Here is a 16,018-nt window from a genome sequence, read left to right on the forward strand (position 1 = left end):
AACTATAGGGGGTTTGAACTTATTTTAAAATATGATGGGATTTTACTTAATTTCTTTAAACAATAGTGAGGTAATCCTCATTTTTCCTATGAAATACTGATGTAAAGAGTTCTTCAGTAAAAAAAATTGAGATTACTATTTATCAAATAGGAATGTCTTTTTAAGTAATATAATTTGCACACAAAAACGTATAAATATAACAGGGGTTCATAAGATTTTTTTAGGGATGCTAATAGCTCAACTCTAAGAATTGGGTTATTTAAATCTACTAATTTCCTTTTAGAACACACTTTTTTAAACTAAAATAATTATCAAATTATAACTTATTATTTTAATTCACAAATTCTCAAAATTTATAAAATTACCCTTAATTAACTACTTTTTCTCTCTATTGTAAATATGGTTAAAACCTAAATTAACTACTAATTTCTCTTTTTTCTATTCTTTCTCGCTAAATTACCTTTATTTTTCTGTTAGTTTTTACCATAACATTACAAGTTTTTACTTATTATTATCACTTTAGAGTTTGTGCTTTTGAAATTTGACCAAAAGAATTCTAAAAGATTCAAAGTGGTACAAAGACTTTTACGTTTGATTTCTACATGCTAGGTATTAATCCTTTCATCCCAAAGTGATCAGTCTTTTATTGAATAATTGATAATTTTTTATAGGATCTAATGAATTAGTTATAATATTTTATCAATTAATTAATGAATACTACATTATTTGAGATAGTTTTTTGGATAAAAATTTGAATGTTTTAGCATTACTTAATTATATTTTCACAATAAAAAATTTAATTAAAAAAATATAGTGAATAATTTAGTGGGTTCAAATAACCCCACACTTATAATAATTGTGTATTTTTTTTTAAACAAAAAAAAGTTAGTGTTAATAAAATTTTTCGGTCTACTTTTCATACTTTATTATTAATGCATAGTGGAGACAAGGATTGGTGAAATATTACTTGCAAGCAAAGTAGCTAACATTTGTCCATGGTCGAGACTTGTTTTCGTTGGTGTTTGCTAACTTAGTTCTGATTCCGGATCTGAATTGTACATTCGCAGTTGAAAATCTCAGTTTTGTAATCGGATTCTCTTGACGAAAAATTTGTGGCGAAAACTTTTAAAATATCTCATTTTTATAATTGGATTTTTAACCCAATAACCTGTTCTCATGTAATATGAAAAAACTGACAGGATAAAAAAATCTTATAAAACAAAAAACAAATAAGTGACTAGAAGTTATTTTGCAATTGTGGGCCGTCTAAAATTTGGTTACAACTTAACCCATAAATTTAAACAACGGCCTGGCCCCACCACAATAATTTTTTTTTTTGCAGGAATAGTTACTGTATTGGACATTTGGACAAATAGAGCTGAGATCATATTATTCGCAATCCAGAACCAGAAGGAATGCTTCAGACAACTAGACCACCCAAATGTTAAATTTTATGCGCATCCTGACTTCTCAACAATCAAAATCCATTGACTCTTGCAAAAATATCCCGTCCAAAGCACAACCGGATTCGCTTTTACACCCTATATGTATGTACACACACACACACACAAGAGAATGATTTCAAATGCAGATATCAGAATTTACAACCCATAGAGGATTCAGTGATAAATTCCCTATTATTTAACAGAGCTGTCCTATGAACAGCTGAGTTTTGCATATTAAACATTGGACTCCCCTCCCACGATTCTATTTTGCTTCTGATCTTCAATCTTTCTTGCAGTAACATCATCAACATCATCTGCTGCCAGGGTGGCTGATGATTCAGGACTTTCCAGCTCAGCTGGAACATCTGCTGCTAATTTTCCTTGAACATTCACTGGCTCACTATTGTTGTGCCCTTCTTGGCTTTCTTCTACTCTATAGTAAACCTGTTAAAGAATTTGCAACAAAATTAAGCATTTCATAATCATTGTTTTAAGCTGCCGGCAACAGACCAGGCAACAACATCAACTTGAAACCATTCTTTTCTGAAATTACATTCCATTTCAGAACATTCTGATACGTAAACTGATGAGCAATTGAACCACATGTAAGGTTTCCACTTTAAGAAAAAAAAAAAAAGAATTTGTAGCAAAAAACATACCACACTCGTGCGAGGTGGCGATAGTACTCTGAATGAGTTGGGACGGTTGTTGAAATTTGTTTCTGCAACTCCTGGTATCCCTTCTGGAGATGTGAAATGATCTATGTTATGCCCTACCTGCCAAAAGTATACTTCTAGTGAAAAAAACAACCGAACAAGCCGCACATTCAAACATAAGATTTCCCTCCCTTGAACCCACCCACCCCTCTTCTTTTCACTCTCCTCTTTGATCCACAGCCCCTAAATCCTTAACTGATATCTTTTCACGACTGTGGACAGGAGAAGAATACAAGTTACACAATGTATTCAGAAATTATGTTGCTTCTACAAATTTTCATTTATCTTCCACTATTCTAGCAATAACAAGAGGACTGCATATAGTTATAGAGGGGATTCCTTACTCTTCCATCTCCTCCGAATCCCCAAGCATCACTATCCAGAGCAACTCTGTACTTCCCTGGCAAGTCGCACCCAACTTTATACCTGTATATTTCAGATTATAAGTCACTGAGTTGAAGAAAAAGAAAGAGAAAATCCAACAAAATTGATGTTTTCATCGTAGTCCAAGCCCTATCCAAACTCCTTTAAACTATTGTAGTCCAGATAGCATGCAGCCATCCACACTATACAGACCATATTAACTCAGACAAACACAAAGCCCTGTCGCGTTATATAAAGCATGAATACCCTTCATATGTGTTTTCTGGATGAAAATTGAAGACAAAAACAAGATCTCCACGCTCAAAAACGATAACCTGTAAAGTCAAACAATTAATTAGTATATTTGTATAAAATCTGAATCACTGCCCTAGAATGTTCTTCACAATCCATGCTATAGTATAACCTTCACCCAAATTTCAATTTCATCAATTAGTTTAGAGCATAAATAGTTAAATATCACACAGCAGCATCCTTACCTTATCTTCTTCATTTGTACTGCTCACAATCTGCTTTGTCGATGCAAGGAATGGAAACTTATCATCAAGCTCATTCATAGCTCTGCCAAATGCATTCATGAACTGGACAATTTACAAGCACAAAGAAAAATATGATTTTAGTAATGTTAGATGAGAAAACAGAGGCGTCAAATGCAGATTAATTAAGCATGCAGCATCCATCATTCAAATGTCCACAAAGGCCCATATCCATAAACCAAGATGACGCAAACAAATTCTTTTCCTTTCTTTTTCTTGAGTGCCTTGGGCCCTGCCATGGAACATATTCTTAAGTTTTGATGAAATGGAATATGGTAGGGCCATTGAGTATCCTAAAAAGCCCAAGTGTTTATGGCCTAAAAATCAAAAGCAAAGCATGACCTTAAAAAATGAATGTTTTTCAGCAGTTGCTCCATTGTGCAAAGAGGACATGATTGAGAATCCACAATGAACGATGGAAGGAAGAGAGAGAACTAAAATATAATTAATGAAAATGAGATCTCAAACCTTATATCTTAAGTGATCAGCATCCACCAAGTTCCATTGGCGCCTGCATTTTTCATAACTCCACTCGTTGCCTTCTCTTGGAAAGTCAATCCACTCAGGATGACCAAACTAAATTATCACATGTGACAAATAGCTGTCAGAATTTGAGAAATTAACTCAGATGCAGTCTTTTGTCTGTTTAAGCACAATAGATTTCATGATTGTTGCAGTGAAAAGTCCACGGTGATTGACGATCTGCCTCATGCTTTTAATGTTTTTTAACAAACTACAAAGTTGCTCATGTAATTAGTAGCTCAAATAGAATTGGAATATGCCTAATTATTTCATCTCGTTAGAATATGTAGATACATGCCTCAAATTATTATTTTAGAAAAAGAGAAAATAATGTGCCTGTTGTGAGACAGTTGTTTTCTTCCTTTCTTAGAACTCAAGAATTTTGCATTGGCTGTCAAATCAAAGTCTTAATGAAAGACTCCTCATTAATCATATAAGTAAAAATCCCTGAGTTTGTCAAGTAGGATTTGAGGCACTGTATTTACCTCATTCCCCATAAAATTAAGGTAGCCCTCGCCTCCTAATGCCATAGTTATGAAATGTATCATCTGCAAAAGATAAAGATAATGATTATCAAATGTGCTGTCAGCAATTGTCTTAAAACTTTGTCAGAGGGATAGGGCCAGAGGCTTAAGTTCAGTTGCCCAACTTAATGGTTATGCTAGATTCTCTATAATTTGGTAAACAGCATACCTTATGGAGAGTTATTCCTCGTTCAATAGTTGGAGAAGCATCTGTTAAACTAGACATACCAGTATACATCTCTTGATCCATCAACAAAAATGCAATAGTCTTATCACCTACAATGGCCTGCAAAATAAAGCAACTCATGAAAAAAATAGTCAAATCACAAGGGCTGAATGAAAATTGGAAAGAAAAAAAACAATGATTTTGGGCCAGACTTGGAATGGAAGAGATATACTGTGAAGAAGCCTGTGAAAGTCTTGAGTGTCATTTCTTTTAACATCCTGGCCAGTAAGAGCTGACTTGGAGTTTGAGACACTTCCAATTGGAGTAAGAACGGAAACCAATATAAAGGTAATTGGATTAAACAAATATGTTATAACTACAAACGAGATGGTTCATACCTGGTCATGACTTTCTGCATAAGATATACACTTCTCAGTGTATCTCCTATTTGTCAGACTCTGCGATATTTCCTTCATCGACCATTCTTCATCTTTCTTGTTCTTCAAATAATCAATCCACCGGTCAGGGATGGCCATTGCCAAGCGGTAATCGAAGCCTATGCCCCCCATAGAAACAGGCGAACCCAGTCCAGGCATACCAGAAACATCTTCGGCAATTACAGTTGCATCTGGAAAAATATTATGAACCAGACAATTTGCCAGCATCAAATAAACAACAGCATCAACATCTGTTGCCTCACTGAAATATTCATTATAATTCCCAGTAAAACTCATGTTGATTCCATGATGATGATACAACATTGAAGTTACACCATCAAATCTAAATCCATCAAATTTGAACTCCTCAATCCACCACCGCAAGTTGGACAGAAGGAAGCGAAGTACTTCCCAGTTAGCATAGTTGAAGAGCCTACTATCCCACAACTTATGATAACCTTGATCTCCAGTGTGGAAATATGACTCTTGTGAGCTTTGGCCAACATCAAACCCATTAAGACCATCAGTGACATTGTTACTTGCATGGCTGTGAACGATATCCACCAAGACCCGCAGACCTAAGCTATGGGCTTTATCAATTAAATACTTAAGGTCCTCAGGAGTTCCAGATCTGCTACTTGCAGCAAAAAAGTTCGTAACATGATACCCAAATGATGCATAATATGAATGCTCCATCACAGCCATCAATTGGACTGTGTTGTAGTTATTTGCCCAAATACGAGGCAAAACATCATCTGCAAACTCTCTGTATGAATTCACACGAGGTTCTGAACTACTCATTCCAACATGGGCTTCATATATCCGTGGGGCCTTGGGTTTTGGAGGTCGAGGGTACTTAAACTCATACCTGAATAAACAGTTAAAGAATGGGTCAGAAAGAAACTCTATGTAACATATTCTACTTTTGCCACAGACTGCACTCATACAACAACACTCAAGCTTTTTGCCAGATTTTGATTGCATATGTTCACCCTGTAACAAAGACAGGTTGAGTAAGAGCCGTTACCTTTCTGAAGGTGGTGGATCCCAGTAGACACCATCATATGGTGCTCCAAACCTTGACGAATCCACGGTTGCATACTTAATCCATGCAGGGATTCTATCAATGAATACCCCATCATGTTTGAATCGGAATTTGACTCGTGAGCCATGTGGAATGGCTGGTTTTCCACCGGAATCAGGAATACTAATACTCCAAACACCAAATTCATTCCTTTCCATCTTGTGGTTAGATCCGTCCCATCCATTGAAATCCCCAATAAGTTGTGCTTCCCTATTTTATATGACAGATAAATCCTAATCAAACAATTAAAATATGAACTGACCCAAAAATCAAGTAATTTTGTATTTTCAAAGCTTCGAATTAAACTGAGGCCTTACTTCGCTGCAGGAGCCCACTCACGATACACAATGCCACCATCTTCTCTGTTAAATCCAAATTCGAGATAACCTACAAAGTGAAGTGGGGTGAATTTACAGTGAACTATTAGTCTGAATAAATAAAAGGAAATTATCCACCGACCACCCTTTTTTCAATTTTTTCAAAAATACATAATTTTTTTTTTTGACAGCGCTCCACCTGAAGTTAACATTTTTTTCATTGGTCCACTCTCGTTATAACACCATTAGAACTTTGCTGACATCATAAGAGTAAAATTGTCATTTCACAATGACACAGTGGTGGATAGGTACAAAACAATATAACTTCAAGTGGAGTTCAACAAAAATAAAAATTATGTATTTTTGAAAAAATACAAAAAAAAAGTGGTCGGTGGATAATTTATCTTTTACATTTGAGGGTAAAAAGATCATTTAAACAATATTCCGTTAGTTTTCTTAACGGTCTCCAAACAGAAGTGGAAAAGTGAAAAGAAATGTAACTTCAGGTGGATTCCAGTAAAAAAAAAAAAGAATTGTGTATTTTTAAAAAAATTGGAAAAAACGAGTAGATGATGGATAATTTCCCATAAATAAATAAGTAAAATAAAGCCAAACATGTAAGATATAACCAACATCAAAACAATACAGCAATGTAATGGCTTTTTGAAAAATTAGCATGCATCAAATTTTATTGTAGAAGAGAATTTAAGCGTTAGTCATTTCTAAAGAAAGCTAACTCATGTATGCACTTGCATGTCAAGTGTCAGTAATATCTTTTACCTCTTATGTCCACAATTTTTCAACTATTTACTAGTGTATATCATGCAAGTGTTCACCATGTCATTTTCCAAAAATGAGTCAAAAGTTAAGAAAAGAGTAGAATGGCAATATGCATATTACCTTTTGCAAATTCCTCCAGACCACCTTCATGCTTTTCAAGCAGCAGCTTTTGATCTACATATCTCTTCATTCTATATTTAAAGTGATCTTTAAATGGTTCCAAGCCTTGATCAGTGCTCAAGATACCAATATTTTCTGTCTCGTCCTCCATCCTCGTCATGGATGAGCTGTCATCAGTCAAAACAGACGAGATTGGGAAGTTTTGCTTCACCTGCTAAGGTAATAGAATAAAAAATAGCAACAGAGAAGCACCTGATTACCAACTCAGAAAAGAAATATACCTGCAGAAGAATTAACAGAAAATATTTTGTAGAGGCAATGCAGGGGATATGAAGCGAATCCTTGTTTTATAACTATAAATATTCACCATAGAGGATTTAATGTTTCAAATTCAATAGGAGTTCTAGATTCTACTTTTGAATTCGTTTTATTTAATTTATGACAATGACAGTGAAGTTGAATTTTAGATGTAATGCGAATGAGAATTTCTTGACCCAGGTTTCTCTATGATGAACAATCAATGAGTCTTGGTTCATACAGTCAAAAACCAACCAATCCAACAAATTTAACATGCAAAATCAATAATTTCATCAAACCAAGGACCAGTTTACTCCCACATAACTTCAATGCAACATGAATCACGCACAGTTTCCCAGTGTTTAATATTAGAAATGTCAAACATACTCTCTGGGGCACCAGAAATCTTGAAGTACTTATGTGATGCCTAAGCAATTTTTGAAATCCACACGTTCTCTTGATTGGTAATTGTTTGGCAAGCTCATTGTTTTCTGCAACCTGTTGAAAACATTGAGCATATCAACTTCAAAGAGATAGACTTCTTAAAAGTAAGTCAATAAACAAAATCTCAAAGCATATAAACTACTCTACAATTCAAAAGTAGGTTGTAATAGTGGAATTCCTCCAATAGGCAACAACAATAGCCTTCTTGAGCCTCAAAATAATTTTCCCAATTTCTTTATTTCTTTACTTACATTTCCCTTCACGAAGATCACGCGTAAAATGAAACTTACCATCATTCTGAAGAAACGTGAACCCATCATTCCATCAGCACCTTAATTTTAGCAAGCTCACCTATCTAAATATCCCGTGCATCTAAGATTCTAATATTAAATTTCGAGTAAAATTCAAATGAAGTACTACATACTGCAAAATATATTCAAGCAACATCAAAATTCATGTGAACACACCCACTCCCCCCGTAAAAACTCACTTCAGCTCAAATCGAATATTGATCATTTCATAAATACAAGAATGACTTCCATGTAAACTGAAGTTAACTCAAATACAAGTAATAACTAACATCAAATGTGAAAAAATAAAAATATGAAAGTGAAGCTGATTTTACTCGTGTGTAAGTTTTGCTTGATGGAAGTGAGGAACAGCCAGCAGTAAGCTGCGAAACTAGACTCAAAGAACCCAACATCTTCTCCAATTCAGCTTCTATTGTTCATCTGTAAAAGCCAGTGTATTATTGACCCTCAATAAAGCAGTTGTACCAGGAGTCCAGGACACGTATGCATGGCGATATTTTCAATCAGTAAAATCTGACCGTTAAATCTTTTTCTGGGCCCACGCTCGAAATCATTGCGATTTTTTTATTGTTTAATAGGCGATGATGATTTGATTGCGAGGAAGGCAACAAAGGAACGAAGTAAAGCATATGCTCCACGTGACTACTCACAGGCCGTCAAAATTTCTTAAATTTGTGAAACAGATCCCGCTCGTAACAGCTTCCCTCCAGTTTCAAATGTTTACGGTGATCGGACGGCTGTGAATTGATTAGATGACGAAAATCTATGAATTCGAGGAGTAATAATCTACGGGTATTTGAATTTTATATCTACTGCAACGGCTAGGCTACCGCCTACATATTACGCCACCTCAGACGTTCTGGAAGTTCTTTGTCACAGAAATATTCCAGCACTCTACTAATGTTGCATTTTATTACTAACACGTAATTGAAATGAGTTGGAATATTGAATCAAAATCTGCAGAAATCAAAATGGAGAATGAAAATATAAGTAAGTTTAATAGTAATAATTGAAATCAGAATGAACTATATTATTATTAATATGTTTATTTTATCTTGTAATCATAATAAAATTGTTATAAGTTATCAAAGTGACCTTAGTTCATTATTGTCATTATTTATAACAACAACAATAACAACAATAATTATTATTTCATCCCATTTTCATTTCTATTTTAATAAGTAAATACTATCAATCCTTCTCATCCAGACTCCCCAATCCCACAAACAAATACACCATAAATGACATAATTGCATCAAATTCACAATTTAGCCTTACGATTACAGTGCAGTATTCGCACTGTTATCCCCTAATACAATCATTCCAACAAATAATAATGCTAGGAATTCATATATTTGAGTCTCAACATAAGACCAATGTCATATGTTATTTTTATATTGAATGATGAATTTCATAAATTATAAAATTATTTAACCATCGTTCAATTAATGAATGACACATTAGTTGGGAATCAGATTAAGACTTGAATATTGGGTGCCTAACATTAGTTTTATGAAATGGGGTAGGTGTAAAATATTTATTAAAATAATTGTTTATCTAAATGTTTAATTAAATTTCAATTAAAAAAATGAATTAATTTGTGTTCGGTTTTTTAAGTAATTTCAATTAAAAATAAATTTTATGAGGAATTTTGAGAGATGTGAAAAGGCCCGCTCTTCAATGAATGCATTTAGACTCACTATAATAAAGAGTCTCTCTTCATGAATTAAATTCTCTATAGTTTACAAATAGTTATAATTGATTATCATTAAAGAGATAATAACATAAAAGTTATTCAAATATGGTTAAGGACTCTTTTGGAATAACTTTTAGAGGCTTAAAAGTAATTTTTGAAAAATTAAAGTTAATTTTGGTGTTGGATAATTTTTTTTAAATCACTTAAGAAAAAAAGTTTCATTATACAACAGATTTTGAAAAATAGAAAAAAGCAACTTTTCAAAATATGATTTTGATAATTAGTTTTATAATTAATACAATTCCTTATATATCCTCACTTATATTGTAAAATTTCAAAATTATCATTATTCAAATAGGAAATAAAATCATTAAACTTAAAGAGTTTATTATTATTATTATTATTATTATTATTATTATTATTAAAATAAAAAATAAACAACAAATTTAATAAAATAAAAACATCTCTTTTAGTTGTCACTATTATATATACAATTAAAAAAAATCATTTATACATGTTTATAAATATGTCAATAAATTTTATTGAGTGTTATATCTATTCTAATCATTAGAATTCCAATGGTAATTTGACAACAAAATTTACTGAATACATATAATTATTTTTAAAACTCATAATACTTTTGAAAATAAAATTTACCAAACATTTAATTAATTCTCTTCATAACTAACAACATTTATAACAATTATTTTAAAAACTATAGCATTATAAACTGGTTTTAACACATTTTGAAATGCCAAATTGACTTTAAACAATCATATATGCTTACAAATTTACATCTGACAAGTTTTTTCTTCTTAAATTTTTCGTTTGTTTCATTTTTTTAACCGCGGTAAATTTTACACTACACAATGGTGGTGTCAAATTAGATGGTCGTCTAAAATATTTTTGTAAAATTCCCATCGGGTCAGCTGTGGGAGTGGGAGGATTGAAACCTATAATTAAAAGATTCTGACATTAAATTTAACAATATAAAATTACTAAAATTGTAATGATTATTGTATTTTTTTCTTTGTAATTAGGTAAATTAAAAAAAAAATAATTACATCACATAATTTATATATGAAAAAATATTATATTACGCAAGACAATACAAAACAAAGACATGATTCGAAGTATCATGATTGAAGTCCAACATGAGAATGTGTTCAGTGCTAGAAGTTTAATGTAGTAGGGCATAATTCAAATAATATTATAATTTTGAAAAAAAAAATCAATAGAAAATGGTATGAAAATTCATATTTATTAAAATCTTTCAAATTCAATTCATTTACAATTGTAATTGCCATATTTTTATATGTTGAAAATGTTTAAAGATAACACTGCAAAATATATTATTATTTTTACGTATGTAATTATACTATTATTCAACAATTGATCTTTCATCCGGTTAGGACATTAATTCATTCACTATATTCAAATAAATTTGAGGCATTAAATACTAGGCCGGTGCTACGTTACGTTAAGCGTAACATACGCCACACACAGCAACAGTAACGGATCTCACCATAGGAACTGTTGCTGTGTGTGGATGTACGTTACACTTAACATAACGTAGCGGAATCCTAAATACTAATAGTATTATACACTGTACAATTTGTAAAAGTAAAAGGTGTTTTATTCATCCAATTTATTTTACGTAGCCTAGCGTCGAGTTTAGCAATAATGGAATGGATTTGCTGCAGAAAGAGAGAGACATTTTAAATTGGAAAAAAGAGATTTGAAGTAGGCTTCGTGGGGGTGACGGGTGACCCGATAAGGTCACTATCCACTTGAAAATCTGGGCCACGAACAAATTCGACGGGCCTCGGCAATCCGAACCAGCAAGGCCGCACAGGCTTTGGGCTCGGTCTCTCCCGTTCGGTACCTCTGGCCCCACAGCTGCTGCCTGCTGCGTCATCAAAACTGCGCCACGTCAAAGCTTCTTTAAACTATTTCAGATTTTCAGTACCAAAATTCCCTTTCCAAGTTGTCATATGACAAAATTGCCCCAAACTTTTTCATAATGCGTCTTTAAATTAAATCACTGTTCACAGACTCCTCTTCGGTCTAAAAACAGCGGGCACGTTGTCGATTAGGGTTTTACTTTTACTTGCACACAGCATTTGTGAGGCACAGAGAGAAAAGAAGAGAAGCCATGAGCAGAAGCTTGGGCATACCAGTGAAGTTACTTCACGAGGCCTCGGGGCACGTGGTAACCGTCGAGCTCAAGAGCGGAGAGCTCTATCGAGGAAGCATGGTAGAATGTGAAGATAACTGGAATTGCCAGCTCGAGAACATCACTTACACTGCTAAGGCACTCTAATTAGCTATTCGTTTGTTTAATTATTGCTTGTTTTTGACTTAGTATGCGATTTTGCGCAAACCCTAAATTTGATTTTTTTATGCGATTTATTGATCTGATGAATGTAACATCTAGATTGGTGAATTTTCCCAGGAAAGTCATAGTGAATAAGCCGTTATTACCCAGTGGCTGCTAAACCCTGATGTTTTGGGTTTTAGGGAAGAATATGATTTTTGAAATTTTTGTGCAGTGGTTGTTAAACCCTAATATTTGGGTTCTGGGTTTAGTATGATTCTGAATTTGGGGTTTGAATTATTTAATGATATGACATGGCATAGGATAAAAACTTTGAAAAGAAATTTAGCTTGTTATTATGCCTGGCTTGTCATGGAATCCATATTCTTTCACAGAGATATTTCAGAATAATAAAACTAGATGAACTAGAGATGATTTGTCTTCTTTATTCACTGATGATTAGAAGTCCCTGAACCTTTTTTTTATGCCGATGCCAAATTTTTATGTTTTCTTATTGGTTTCACGTAAATTATTGGGGGCAAAAAAAAATATATGTATATATATATATTTGACTATGATATCTGAAGAGGCAAAAGAGATAGAGGGAGGACGGTAGGGAGCACATTGAAATAAATAGTTGCTTAGGTCGTGCTTATCTTTTTGTCCTGGCTAAGTGGCTTGTGTGTAAGCTTGAATCTAATTTGATCCTTCAATTGAGTCTTGTATACTTTTCTCAAAGTCGTCATCCTGCTCTAATGATTTTTTCTTTTTCACTATTTTGGTTGTGTACTAGACTTTTGTACTGAAATTATCTTCTATTTATGTAGATCTTTCAAGCTTGAATAGTTATTTATTTATTTATTTATTTTACTGAATTTAGTCAGTTTCTTTCTCAACAGGATGGAAAGGTCTCTCAGCTTGAGCATGTGTTCATTAGGGGCAGCAAAGTCAGGTACTGAGATACCCATGTCATTTTGGTTATAATCATCAAGTTTACCATGCATCAACTGAGATGTTTGTTAGCTATTTAAATATAAGTGAACTGCCTGGAAATAATTTGAAATTTGCAATTTCCACAGGTTTATGGTCATACCAGACATGTTGAAGAATGCTCCAATGTTCAAACGTCTCGATGCTAGAATCAAGGTACCTTACAGTTGGTAGTTAAATAGACTCTTAATAGCTCACTTTGTAATTTGTGACTTATAATACTCTCTGTGTCTTGAAGGGTAAAAGCTCATCGATTGGAGTTGGCCGGGGTAGAGCTGTTGCTATGCGGGCTAAAGTAAGTCTCTCTCTCTCTCTCTCTTTAAAAATAAAAAAATATTTCAAGTTTTATCAACATTAGGAGTCACTTTAATCAATGTAAAAGATACTTGGATGTTCCAAATTCATTTGGACCCCCGAAGGATGGATTGTTGCTAGGTTACTGTTTTTGCATGAAAAACAAGTGCTTAAGTTGCAGTTTTGTTTGTTATGTAATGGTTCAGGCTTTCAAACCAGATCATGTGTAACCTATATTTATGGCCAATTCTTACTTACCAAACCATTTTTTATTTTTTTGGGTGCAGGCTGCAGCAGCTGGGCGTGGAGCAGCACCTGGCAGGGGCGTTGTGCCGCCTGTTCGAAGGTAGTCATCCGCTTTTTGGAAGAATGGTTGCTAATCTCCTTGGTCCTGGATCATTGCTTAGTTTACTGTAGTTCATGCCTTCAGTTGAAAATTCCTGCCATTGTGACCCTCAAGCTCCATGTAAAAGGATGATTATTATTCTAGCTTAAGTTGTTACAAATAGGGTGGGGAATGTTACCTGGACTTGCATTTTTGTAGTAATGTATTGAATTTGAATATTACTAACATGTGATATTTCTATAATGTGTTTGAGTTGAGCACAATTTCCAGCAGGGATCATTGCATTGCATAAATTGTGAATGGGTATATTTACCTGGGTAATTTTCAGGAGTGAGGGGAATTAGGTGATTGCAGTTTTTGGTTGGGTAATTTGATTGTATTAGTATATATGGCTTATGATTTTTGAAATAGAGAGAAATTAGGTGATTGCGCTTGTTATCTCGCCAAATTTATGGTTATCTTGATTGGGACAAAAAAATTCCCAAATCACTAGCTCATGTTGATTTGTCCCTGCATAACATTTGACGCAAGGAAGTCATGCAGTCGTTATTTTTCAAAAGCCTAAATGTAAATTTGTGGATAAGAAGAAATACAAGCCGCAATTTTCAACTGGACCACGGCCGTGGGCGGCTGCGGCTGTTACATGCCGCGAAAATAATCAAATTGAAGGTACCCATGCAAAAACAATTGAATCCAAGATTTCAAATTTTCAATCAACTAATAAAATGCGTGGGCTTGGCACTAAAATTTATTAGGCCATTTAAATAAAAGCCGTTGGATTGAATTGGGGTTAAATCCAACGCCTTGTTGTGTATACGAAAATTTCGGGATTAGTTGCCTCTTAGGCAAAGTAGCTGAACCCTTTTCTAACAACAACAACAATAATAACTCTTAAAAAAGTAGAAGAAGAATAATAGTAATGTTAATAATTAAGGATATTTTAATAATTTATTCATTCCGATTGTAATTTTAAGTAAATATATTAATATTGATACAATTTATTTCGATTTTGTTTTTTACAGTTTTAATAAACAACTTATTCTGATTTTAATTCCAACCTATTTTGATTACTGAATGATAGATGCAGTATTAAAGTGTTTTTTTGTTTTCATATTGGGTTATATTGACTAATACTATATAATTTTGGCTGGTCTCATTGTCCATTCCAAAGAGTTCGCAGATATACAAGTACTTTTTGAGTGTGCTTGGTATGGGTAGAAAGAGTTCGCAGATATACAAGTACTTTTTGAGTGTGCTTGGTATGCAGGGTAGGATAGGATAAAATGAAATGGGATGAGATAAGATATAATTATATTTAATAATGTCTTGTATTTGGTGTAATTCATGATTAGATTGGATTGTAATAATAATTTTTTTAATTACTATTATTAAAATTAATAAAAAATAAATAAATATTTACTTATTCACAATTAATTGAATCAATACAAATGAAAATTCATTTTATATAAAATATAAAAAAACATTTTTAATATCAAAATATTTTAATATTTTTACTTATAATAAGTTATATCATAATATTATGATTTACAAGTTATTATTATTATAAACTAAAAATCTTGTATTATTAATTATACCAATCAATGTCAATGATATTAATTAAATATAAATCATAATTTAAATAAATTTTTATTTCCATTTATTAAATATATTTTTAATATTTATATTATTGTTATTTAATAATCTATTATTTTATCAAAATTTATATTTTGAATTTAATAATTAATTTAAAATGCATATTTGAAATTACAAAAATATTTAATAATTATATAAACTAAAATAGTAATATAATTTAATGTGAAATTAATGACGATAATTAGCATGGTTTATAATTTACATTATCAAAATTAATATTTTTAGTACGTTTATCATAAATAATTATAATTTTGATATTTATAGATTGTTATGTTTGATTGATTGACAATATAATCCGGACCTAACGGCTCACCACATGCCATAACTTTCTTTATAAAATTAAGATTATCTTGTGGCCCAAGATAAGAAAATCCTAGTGCTCTTAACAGTGAGATTAGAATAAAATTTGGAAAAATGGTCCGATCCCCACTTTTAGTACTCCAACTACACGCACCCATTTGTTCTTGAAGAAGGATTAGCATTCAAAAGAAGATTTGGTACCGCGGTCCCTGTGCCGCGTGGTTCATCACATTAATTTATTTGGTGACTAATTTCTTTCATTGGCCATCTTGTCTGCTATAGATCATATCTGCTCTGATTTTTTGCTTTTATTCCTTCTTCTTCTTCTTCTTCTTCTTCTCC

General features: G+C 32.7%; 2 protein-coding genes across 5 annotated transcripts; one reads left to right on the top strand and one right to left on the bottom strand.

The window, feature by feature from the left end:
- Window positions 1–1,467: 1,467 nt before the first annotated feature.
- LOC18041588 (1,4-alpha-glucan-branching enzyme) lies at window positions 1,468–8,931 on the bottom strand. 4 transcript variants are annotated; one of them, XM_006435289.2, is made up of 15 exons: window positions 8,395–8,926; window positions 7,713–7,823; window positions 7,029–7,239; window positions 6,129–6,198; window positions 5,755–6,021; window positions 4,689–5,595; window positions 4,523–4,582; window positions 4,294–4,410; window positions 4,086–4,148; window positions 3,547–3,654; window positions 3,022–3,123; window positions 2,792–2,859; window positions 2,506–2,587; window positions 2,105–2,221; window positions 1,468–1,889 (listed from the first exon to the last, which is right to left on the bottom strand). In XM_006435289.2, exons 1-15 carry the CDS (start codon window positions 8,470–8,472, stop codon window positions 1,680–1,682), a joined length of 2,571 nt encoding a protein of 856 aa, XP_006435352.1. In that variant the 5' UTR covers window positions 8,473–8,926; the 3' UTR covers window positions 1,468–1,679. The 4 variants fall into 4 exon arrangements, with proteins under 4 accessions (XP_006435352.1, XP_024039683.1, XP_024039684.1 ...); XM_024183915.1 differs by having other exon boundaries at window positions 7,029–7,242; window positions 8,395–8,925; XM_024183916.1 differs by lacking the exon at window positions 4,523–4,582 and having other exon boundaries at window positions 7,029–7,242; window positions 8,395–8,924.
- Window positions 8,932–11,797: 2,866 nt separating this feature from the next.
- Window positions 11,798–13,995, top strand: LOC18042918 (small nuclear ribonucleoprotein SmD3b). The gene is made up of 5 exons (XM_006435291.2): window positions 11,798–12,090; window positions 12,993–13,045; window positions 13,173–13,239; window positions 13,322–13,378; window positions 13,665–13,995. The coding sequence occupies exons 1-5, from the start codon at window positions 11,932–11,934 to the stop codon at window positions 13,725–13,727; spliced, it is 399 nt and encodes a 132-aa protein (XP_006435354.1). The 5' UTR covers window positions 11,798–11,931; the 3' UTR covers window positions 13,728–13,995.
- The last annotated feature ends 2,023 nt before the right edge of the window (window positions 13,996–16,018 follow it).

This window comes from Citrus clementina, unplaced genomic scaffold (genome assembly GCF_000493195.1).
Source record: "Citrus clementina cultivar Clemenules unplaced genomic scaffold, Citrus_clementina_v1.0 scaffold_5, whole genome shotgun sequence".
NCBI classification, from domain to species: Eukaryota; Viridiplantae; Streptophyta; class Magnoliopsida; order Sapindales; family Rutaceae; genus Citrus; species Citrus x clementina.